The sequence below is a fragment of the Humulus lupulus genome, chromosome 2 (assembly GCF_963169125.1).
Source record: "Humulus lupulus chromosome 2, drHumLupu1.1, whole genome shotgun sequence".
Classification (NCBI taxonomy): Eukaryota; Viridiplantae; Streptophyta; class Magnoliopsida; order Rosales; family Cannabaceae; genus Humulus; species Humulus lupulus.
In genome coordinates, this window is record NC_084794.1 from 150,822,190 (window position 1) to 150,832,174 (window position 9,985).

General features: G+C 33.4%; 3 protein-coding genes across 3 annotated transcripts; all 3 read right to left on the minus strand.

Moving 5' to 3' along the window:
* Positions 1–232: 232 nt before the first annotated feature.
* Positions 233–2,135, minus strand: LOC133814844 (uncharacterized). Its single transcript, XM_062247754.1, has 7 exons — positions 2,100–2,135; positions 1,759–2,010; positions 1,338–1,681; positions 1,087–1,257; positions 905–1,009; positions 653–821; positions 233–565 (listed from the first exon to the last, which is right to left on the minus strand). Exons 1-7 carry the CDS (start codon positions 2,133–2,135, stop codon positions 473–475), a joined length of 1,170 nt encoding a protein of 389 aa, XP_062103738.1. The 3' UTR covers positions 233–472.
* Positions 2,136–2,288: 153 nt separating this feature from the next.
* Positions 2,289–3,283, minus strand: LOC133814845 (uncharacterized). Its single transcript, XM_062247755.1, has 4 exons — positions 3,027–3,283; positions 2,853–2,945; positions 2,659–2,775; positions 2,289–2,573 (listed from the first exon to the last, which is right to left on the minus strand). The coding sequence occupies exons 1-4, from the start codon at positions 3,231–3,233 to the stop codon at positions 2,289–2,291; spliced, it is 702 nt and encodes a 233-aa protein (XP_062103739.1). The 5' UTR covers positions 3,234–3,283.
* An 81-nt stretch (positions 3,284–3,364) lies between these two features.
* On the minus strand, positions 3,365–4,154 carry LOC133816358 (uncharacterized). Its single transcript, XM_062248899.1, has 2 exons — positions 3,874–4,154; positions 3,365–3,676 (listed from the first exon to the last, which is right to left on the minus strand). Exons 1-2 carry the CDS (start codon positions 3,903–3,905, stop codon positions 3,385–3,387), a joined length of 324 nt encoding a protein of 107 aa, XP_062104883.1. The 5' UTR covers positions 3,906–4,154; the 3' UTR covers positions 3,365–3,384.
* Between the last annotated feature and the right edge of the window lie 5,831 nt (positions 4,155–9,985).

Genomic DNA, 9,985 nt, shown 5'->3' on the forward strand with positions numbered 1-9,985 from the left:
GGTGTAAGACATTGTACGTCGGTGGAAAACTGACATCTGGTGTAAGACATGGTACGTCGGTTGCAAACTGACCTCTGGTGTAAGACATGGTAGGTCGGTTGTACACCGACCTCTGGTGTAAAACATGATATGTCAGTTCACAGCCGACTTATGGTGTAGACATCTTTTGTCAGTTTTAGTAGAACCGACTTATGGTGTTTTTTTTCTGTTAAAAAGTGTATTATGTCCAAAACAAATCATGTTTTTTTATACAAACAAACTGAACAAAACAAAACATATATCACAATAATATAAAATACTAGAATTTGAACTAAGTATCTAAAATAACGAGTCTTAAGTTAATTACAAAATGACTCACATAAGCATTGTAAACTATAGTTAGGCAACAAAAGTGTGTATATCTTCAAGAAAGTCTAAGTTAACATTGTAAGTATATCTCATTAAAAGTCTAAGTTAACAAAAGTGAGTGGACCTATGTAGTACTCATCAAATCCATGACGCATTGTGCCCATTCTTCACGTACTTCATTGATCTCATCCTTTGTGTAATAGTTCTTCCCGCCACACTAAAACAAAATTCATTGCATGAGTTGAATTAATATATTTAATCTTAAGGTAAAGCTAGAACTTTAATTATGAATATTTTCACTTACATTACTAGTTAGCCAACGCATTGAAAACTCATTTGTCACGAAGTCCTTCATCATCCTCATAACATAGAACCCACATTGTACTGATTGTAATGGTTGACGAGGACACTTAACTGTTCTCCAAGCGACTTCCTTAGTTTTTGCATTATTTGTGCGTAAATGTTGAAAGACACTAAATAATAATAACATAAACATTTAGATGTTCTTAATTTTAAATGAATTAAAGAGTATGCAGTTAATTGGTTAGATTTTTACCGAGAAATGAGAGATTTGATTTCATCTGGTGGAAAATTGTGAAGAGAATCCAGGAAATAGCACAATTGGCGATCAAAATCAATTATTATAAGCATCCAATGCTTTCTAACAAAAACACAAAAATATTTCATTATTAATATTATATATATTCACTAACAAAATACTAAAAGTAAAAAACTTACCCCTTATGATATGGCAACAACCACATCTGACCCGGATTTGAATCAAGCATACGCTTTGATACCCATTCAACTCGTTCTTCTTCAGTGGATCCAACATTTGATAACCAAATTGGCTCAACAAAACGAAAAAAGTGACTGATCTCTCTTTTCACTAATTGGAAGTATAAAATCCTACATAAAAAATATATCTCTGTTAAATATATAAAATAAGTTATAAGCAAACTTATAATTATTTTAAAAATCTTTGATACCTGATATATAACGATACACATGATGCTCCAATCTCTTCCATTAAGCAAACATGGACTATATCTTCTTGTGAGATATATAAATCATTCTCATGGCCGAATATCTCAAAATCCATCGTAATTTTGATCATGAAACTTGGCTCCACATACTTCACGGTAGTTAATAGACACTTGAGAAAGCGAGGAACCCCACTAGGAATCTTGAAGAGTATCGGGACACTAGCTTTAATTGACACTACTTCATTTTGACTAGGAAGCTTTTGGGAAGGATGAGATTTCTCTTGTGTCATTGGGGCATTAGGTATTGGTGAACCATTCTTTTTTTGCTTCTTTGTCTTCTTAGGTAGCTTCAACATGAAAGTAACACATGTTAGTCATGAAAAATAATTTAATCACTAAATATAGTTTCTTGTCAATGTCTTACCAAATCTGAATCGTAAGGAATGATCAGATGAGATGGCCACTCAACATAGTTGCCGACAGCATGACGTACAAAAGAAATCTCATCTCCAATAGGAAAAATAAGTTTAGCCTCATCATTGCAGCATTCATCCACTTGCACACGATAGTTACCCTTTCTTAAGTCAACACAATGAATTTTTCCGCTTGTTGCCATTATTTGTCCAATAGCAACAGTATCACCATTTTCTTTCAATAATCTAGACTTCTGATTATCCTACAAGCTCAAGACGAGGAAAAAATAATATTTATGTTATAATAGATATTTTCTAAAATAATAATATGAATAGGTGAAGAATAAAATACCTTTGATGAAACTAAAGACTCATTTACCACCTCCATTGGCGTAGGGGTCTCACTTGTTCGTGAAACTATCGTAGGCAAACTCACTTCACTTCCTTTTAATGATGAAATTTTGTTTGCTAATTCTGTAAACTTTGTCAAAAATAACTCTCGTTCTTGTTCTCGTTCTTCTCTTTCTCGTTTTCGTTCTACTTAAAATTGTTCAGCTTGACTACGTAGTCTTTGCTCAAAGGATTGTTCTAACTTTTTAAAGTCATCTAAGTATTTTTGTGATTGGTGTTGCTGAAATTGAAATTGATATTGTTGAAGTCCACTAAAACCTCCTGCTGGCTTCAAAAAGTAGTCTCTTTGTGTAACTCCACGACTTTGGCCTCTTACTCTACCAGGATGCTCCTTTGTTCCTAACACTTGTGTCAATATATCGTTTGTCCCAACTTCTACAAGTGTCCCCTCATTTCTCTTATCTAGAAGGTCATCCTGCAATATTTAATTTCATAAATTTAGTAATACAATATAATGAAGGATAAAAAAAAAATCCAAGTTCACATAGTTTACAACATACAATGGTATCTCCTATAAGCTTGTCACGTTCATTTACATAATTTCCTGATGCATCTTTCCTTGCCTCCTTCCAAAGTATAGATCGATCTATTGGCTCATCTGTGCCTAGTTTAGTTTGCTATAACAAAATAAAACTCAATTAGTTATATATAAAACCACTACAAAAATTAAAATCAATAGTAAAAGCTCACTTACAAGGTCAATTTCTATTTCTTTATAACTGTGTCGTGATGAACGATGAGGATACTCCAAAGCAGCACGCCTCTCTTTTTGTTTTTTACTAAATTCCTAATTCAATTGGAATAATTTAACTTTTCAATAAATTAATATATGAATAAAAAAAATTGAAACTTAGTATTGTACACTTACTTGAAATTCTTTACTTTTTCTTTTGGTGACGAAGTTTTTCCATTCCTCCTCAGGAATGTTATATCTTTTTGGAGGCACATCTAATGCAGTGGGATTTGCTTCCAATAAATCTTGGTTGTTAAGGTAAGGAGCTACAAATCTTCTAGTCAAAAATGTTTTGAATGTCCTCCACTTGATGCCTACTGAACTCATCACTTCCTTTCTCATTCCCTCATTAAGATGAAAAGCTAGCTACAAAGTTTAACAATACAAGTCAGTGTAAATAATAATATACAAGTTTAAAAGATTACCTTCAATCTATAAACCTTACATTTACATCTTTCCAAATATTCTCTAAAGTTGCAGCAGGAACATCATGCTAATTATCATATGTAATTGACACCATTGACTTTGCTTGCATCCCCAAATAGCATTGTAACGCTCTCTCCGGAGTTCCAATTGATTGCCCTCTCTTGTTAAACCTTAAATTTATCTTAATCCCTTTGATCTTGTCAGCAATTATTTTTGCCAATCGCACTATCCCCTTAGTCTGCCTACTTTTCTTCTTCTTTGTTGTAAGATCTTCATTACCAGCCTCTTCTAAATTGATACCTTCGTCTGCATTGTCTTCAAGTTCCTCTTCGGGATGCTCTTCATGATGGTCCATGATCCTATTAAGAAAAAACAAGTATAAAGATTAGTACATAAAATAAACAATTGATAAGAATATTTTAAATACAAAGCCACTAGGGTGAGACTCAGGTTCGAAGGTTCGAACCTAGGATCTCTTGTTATTAAGGCTTTTAGTCTCAATTATGCACCAAGTGTGCTAATGATAAAAGAAAATATATTTTAAATACAAACTTACAATCCAAATTCCATCACAATCTCTTCGAACATATGGTCCAACTATTGATTCAATTCCCTCAAATTCATTGATATCTCCAATTTCTTTCTCAAAAGTTTGAAGTTCGCCAATCTCATAATCATCATCATCATCATCACCTATGAATTTTGGTTGTGATGCAAGTACAATTGACCATCTTGAATCTGATGGATCTTGAATATAGAATACTTGTTTTGCTTGACTTGCTAATATAAATGATTCTTCCTTATGGCTTATTTTATTGAGATCCACTAAAGTACATCCTAACTCATCTGATATAACATACCTGTCTTCTACCCAATTGCATTTAAACATTGCCATCCTAAAATCACGATAATCAAGCTCCCATATTTCTTCAATGACTCCATAAAATTTCATATCTCCATAAAATGGTTTCTTATCACGAGCTGAAGCAAATTGAAGAGTTTTTGCAACAATACATACACCGCTATTTTGTGTCACTCTAACATCATCACGAGCTTTTGTACTAAATCTATAACCATTTACGACAAATCCATCATGCTTAATTGCCATTGTATTCGGACCTAATGAAATCCATCTTAAGTTTTCAGATACTTTGTGAAACTCCATACTCAATTCAGATTGAATCTGCATAATGTAAAATAAATTATAGATTTTGAAATAGTTATTTTTAAAATCTAAGTATAATTATAATGAAGTAATTATATGAAAATAAATCAAAATAGTAAAATTTTATTTGGAGGAAGGAAGGCCAATTTATTAGCCACGCAAGATGTCACCCTGCCCATCTCTCTCCCTCTTTCTAATATGTATAATATATATATATATATATATTATGTATGTATGAGTGTTGTTTTCTTCTTCTAGTTCTTACTTTAACCATTCAAATCCTGTGTTTTTGCTATTTATAGATGCGAAAAGGAGACTCATGAAAGAGCATATATACTAGTAATACTACTGATTATAAAGTTTCAAAGCTTATAATTAATTAATTATAACTTGAACATAAAGCTATATCATGACTTAACATGCATGTAAACAAACGTACCAAAGCATCCATAAGCTATATCCATATATATATATATTCATTTTGCAACATAGCTTTATTTTTTTTCAATATGCACAACTCACACGTTCTGTACTACCAGATTTGATGTTGCAGATTTAGAAGATCGATGGGTATGTATAACTGTGGCTGATCTCTCTTTCTCTTAATATGTCAAATTTTCTTTGCATTACAAAGCTTTGGTCATCATACTTGCTAGACTTTTCATCACAATTTGAACCATTGTCACTTTCATTACCACTACAAGCACAGCCAGCATCATCACTAAAACCACCACCACTACATTGTTTTAGCTAAGCCCAACTACCACATTCTCCATCATTATTACTGCAACAACCACCATCACTACTTTGCTGTTTGAACTTAAGCTTCATGTTTGCCATCTGTTTGCATGCCAGATTTAGCCAGGAAAGGGACCAATCTACATGTTTTGATGTCTCAATTGTGTCTTCTCTAATTTTTTCGTTCCTAGTTTGCAACTTAGCTTTCCTAGTGTTTGCTTTTTTCTTCTCTACTGAATCGATCATACTATTTTAGTGTGGATTGGGTTCTCTTGTTTAGGCAAAATCCATGAAATTGTCGAATCGACTATTTTTCGTTTGATTAAATGTTAATGGTCATCTTTTGGAATGTGCGATTTTATTGAGGAAGCTCATCAACTCTAATAGAGAACTTTAAAAAGCAAAAGAAAAAAAAGAGTAAAGATAATGTTCAACAGAAAATATACTTCATAGAATAATAAGAAAAATCAATCAAAAAGCAAAGTACAGTAAAGTAACCAGAGAGCTTGATTTGTAGTCATAAATTTTAAAATAGTTTAATTAAGAATATCATTATTGACTGTTACACTAAATCTTCAATCATTCTACTATACATGACATAAATTTATATATTTATTATATGAGCAGCCGTTCACATCATTGGAATGAATGAACCTCGTGTATAATAATACAACCTTAATTAATATATTATATTATATTTTTATATAAATATAGATATATTCCCATGCATGCACTCAAATCTCAGTATATACAATGCCTTTTTTTTCTTCTTAATTAATCATTCACCATAATATTATATAGTTGTTAATGTGATTATTTTGTCGTTGATAAAATGCCGTGGACCCACATTCCTGTCTTGGTTTTGAAAAAGCAATCCTTTGAAACCAAGCCAAAAATCGAACAAAAAAATCATAGGAATATAGCACTATTTATATATATTTTTTTTCTTTCTATTATTTAATACTCTTATACGACAAAGATTATAATTTTGTATATTTTTTTTTTTAAAAAAAGCCCCAGCCCCCACTTGTAGCTATAGTTTTAGCTGACCCAGACAGGGTTTTCTTCTGGAGCTAGCCGACTGAAAATGTCGTGCTTAACAGAACACTGTAAAGCTGTTCTTCTCTGCCTCATATATGCCTTAGAAAGAAAATAAATTTAAACTGTTCCCACTCTGTCACAGAACAGAACCTCTTGACTACAAAATATAATTTCTAAATTGTGTTTTTCTTATTATTTTCCTTGTTTGTGTGGAACTGGAACTACTAGGAATGATAACGGTCAGAGATTCAGAAAAGTAAAACAATATGGATGGTTCTCGTGAGTACTATTACATTAATTTCTCTTCTTATATTCTTTTCAATTCAACAGTATCATGTTTGGAATCAAAGGACAAAGGGCATTAATTTTGTACTAGTTTGGTTTGTTATGTTTGTTTGAGCAGGTTTTTATTGGGGTTTGTATTTCCACCATTATGGTACTATGCTACAGTGCTTTACTTTGGAAACTATTACCTTAAAGATCCTAGAGAAAGACCTGGACTTGCATCATCAGCCATTGCAGTAAGTAAAAAAAATAAAAACTCACAAACTAAGCCAAAGTAGCTTCTGTCGTTTTCTAGTGTTGGTCACATATGGTTTTCTATGTTTCCATGGTTTTGATCATTTTTTGTTTTTATTGGCTGAAGATAATGATATTTTGCAGGCTTTGATTTGCTCGGTCATTGTCTTGGTTTCCCTAGCTGCTGTTTTCTGTTAGTTGGGTCTCATGTTTTGACTGGACACAGGGATTATTCAACCACACTTGTTAAGTTTTCTGTACTGAATTTGGGCATACAAGTGCCATGTATGTTTATCACTGTAATGAATTTACAATAGGAACAGAGTAAAGTCTATAAATTTAAATATATATACATTTATATAAATTTAAGAAAATGGATGTTAAAGTCTATAATTGTTTATCCATTTGCCAAACAGGTTATAGACTATGCAAGAAAAGCAAAAACAACAGGTTATAATAAAATGACTCAGTAATTTTATCAAACAGGTTATAGACTATGCAAGAAAAGCAAAAAAGAGTAAGTAACTGAGAAAACCTAGTTGGGAAAAAAGATGAAATACCTCTTCGAGATAGTCTCTAGCTCTGGTTTTCAATGGGTCACCGGAGAATGTAAGCACCGGCGAATTGGTCGAGCGAGAAGAGTTGAATGAAGCAGTTGTGGGAGTGGGAGTGGGTCGGAGAGCAGAGGGGTTGGAGCTGTGCGTGGAGAGAGTGAGAGTGACTGAGGTTGGGTTGGAGATTAGGAGAATCCCTGCCATGAAAAACAATAAACAATATATATATATAATTATTCCCAGATTAAACAATATATGTATTTATAGAAACCCAAGCACAAGAGAAACCCATAAAAAATAATAAACAATATATATATAGTTATTCACAGATTAACTGTGACGACAAAAATCAAACTCTTGGGAAGAAAACAAACCCCAGAAATCAAACTCATGGGAAGAAAACAAACCCCAGAAATTCGCGGCGGGTATGACGGCAAAACGGATTGAAGAAGAACAGTAGCTGGTGGAACGAAGAAGATGTGAAGAAAAAAAATTCGCGGGTGTACAGTGAAGAAGAAGAGTATGCGCGGGATACTCAATTTTATTTGGGTTTTTTTTCCACCCTAATTTTAACATGGTATGTCTCTAATAGCAACTGACATATGATGTAGCATCATAAGTCATTTATAGAACCGATTTATGCTGTTAAAACTACAAATATATAATTTTAACATGGTATGTCAGTTCATTAGCAATCGACCTATGATGCAGCATGATATGTCTAGTTCTAGAACCGACTTATGATGTTAAAATTAAAAAATATATAACTTTAATTTGTTGATATTTTATTTTAAAATTATAAATCTCCAACTTATTTAATTTAATTTTTTTCTAATATTTATAAATATGCTATTTATCAATTAAAATATTTTCTTATTAAAAACTAAATTAATTTTTTTAATTCCAAATAATTAATTAATTAATATTTCAAAAATTATAATATATGTAATATTAATAAGTATATATTTTTTATACTTATTGCATTCACAAATCAATTATATATATGTATTATTTGATAAAGTAATACATTTTAAAATTCAAATAATACAAAAATAAATTAGACTATATCTTTAACAATATATTTTTATAATGACATGATAAGTCAGTCAATAGAACCGACCTACCATGTCACATGAAAAGTCAGTTCCCACACAACCGACTTACCATGTCATTTAAAAAAATATTAATTAAATACATTAAAATATTTATAAAGTTTTTTTTTAAAATTATAAATACTATTCAATTAAAATATTTTTTCATTATAAAATATAATTATTTTTTATATTATAAATAATTGATTGATTTGATTCATCTATTTATATTTCAAAACATTATAATGTAGATAAATAAATATAAATTTTTTACATTTATTTCATACACTACTAAATAAATTGTTGTATTTTAAAATTCAAATAGTGTAAAATAAATAAAAATGTGACATGATAAGTCAGTTCATATAGTACCGACCTACCATGTTAAAAATGTAGGACATAGTAAGTCGGTCCACACAGAACTGACCTACCATGATTAACATGGCATGTCAGTTTTGCAGGAACCGACTTACTATGACATCTTCAAGCATGGGAGGTCGGTTCAATGTGAACCGACCTACCATATCAACATGGTAAGTCGGTTCCCGCGTAACCGACCTCCCATGCTTACTTTTATTATACATGATAGGTCGGTTATGAGTAAACCGACTAATGAACATGTGGTAAGTCAGTTTAAGTAGAACCGACTTCTCATGGCCGATGACTGATGTCCCAATTGTAGTAGTGTGGCTGGTCCCGGCGGCCGAAGCTTCAGCTTCTTCCAAGTTTATCCACTCTTGGGCTCTGTTAAGGAATTCACTAACCGAGCTGACTCCCCTCCTTTGAATATCTTTCCACAGGTCTCCACCGACTAGGATCCTGGTCCTCATGGCCATTAGTTTGGAGCTATCGTCAGCATCCCTTGCTCGAGTAGCGACATTTGCAAATCTGCTCAAGTAGGCTTTCAACGTCTCACCGGTCTTCTGCCTCACGTTAGCTAAAGAATCGGCTTGGACTCGGGCGGCCTGAGAGGCGCGGAATGCCCTCTTGAAGTCCACCGAGAAGGTCTTCCAGGAGCTGATTGACTGCCTTTTACTCTGCTTGAACCACTGCCTGGCAGGTCCAATCAGGGTGGAAGGAAAGATCAAGCAATGCAGTGCCGGGCCGACGTTATGGGCCATCATTAGGGTGTTGAACATCCCTAAGTGGTCAGACGGGTCTCCATCCCCGTTGAACTTTGACAGGTGGGGCATACGAAAACCAGAAGGGTATGCCGTTGCTGCTATATTGGGGGCGAAGAGTTCCATCTCGTCCCCTGAATCATATTCGTCTTTTTCTTTTTCTGATAGGAGCTTCTTCATTAGCTCCTCCATTTGAGTTAGGCGCTCTAGTGTTTTGTCCAGAGATCCTGGGTTATTCCGGGGCTGTTCAACAGCTCCGGTCCCGTTGTACATATTAGGTGGGTTGTTGCCCCTCCTATCTTGAGATAGGTTATTTGGGACATTTCCACCCTTACGTACTTCGGATCGGACCCCCACTGAGCGGGCCTGGCTACCATCCCTAACTCGATCCTCTCTGTGAGAATTGAGGCGATCTCGAAGGTCGCCTCCCTGGGTAGTA

Bases quoted from the DNA above. Each gene is read 5' to 3' on its own strand.
- LOC133814844 (XM_062247754.1), bottom strand. From the start codon at position 2,135: ATGGAGGTGGTAAATGAGTCTTTAGTTTCATCAAAG. The intron at 2,011-2,099 runs GTATTTTATTCT...TTGAGCTTGTAG, and splicing joins AGTCTTTAGTTTCATCAAAG to GATAATCAGAAGTCTAGATT. The intron at 822-904 runs GTAAAAATCTAA...ATTATTATTTAG, and splicing joins ATCAAATCTCTCATTTCTCG to TGTCTTTCAACATTTACGCA.
- LOC133814845 (XM_062247755.1), bottom strand. From the start codon at position 3,233: ATGAGAAAGGAAGTGATGAGTTCAGTAGGCATCAAGTGGAGGACATTC. The intron at 2,946-3,026 runs GTAAGTGTACAA...CAATTGAATTAG, and splicing joins GAAAAAGTAAAGAATTTCAA to GAATTTAGTAAAAAACAAAA. The intron at 2,574-2,658 runs GTATGTTGTAAA...TAAATATTGCAG, and splicing joins AGCTTATAGGAGATACCATT to GATGACCTTCTAGATAAGAG.
- LOC133816358 (XM_062248899.1), bottom strand. From the start codon at position 3,905: ATGTTCGAAGAGATTGTGATGGAATTTGGATT. The intron at 3,677-3,873 runs GTAAGTTTGTAT...TTTTCTTAATAG, and splicing joins ATTGTGATGGAATTTGGATT to GATCATGGACCATCATGAAG.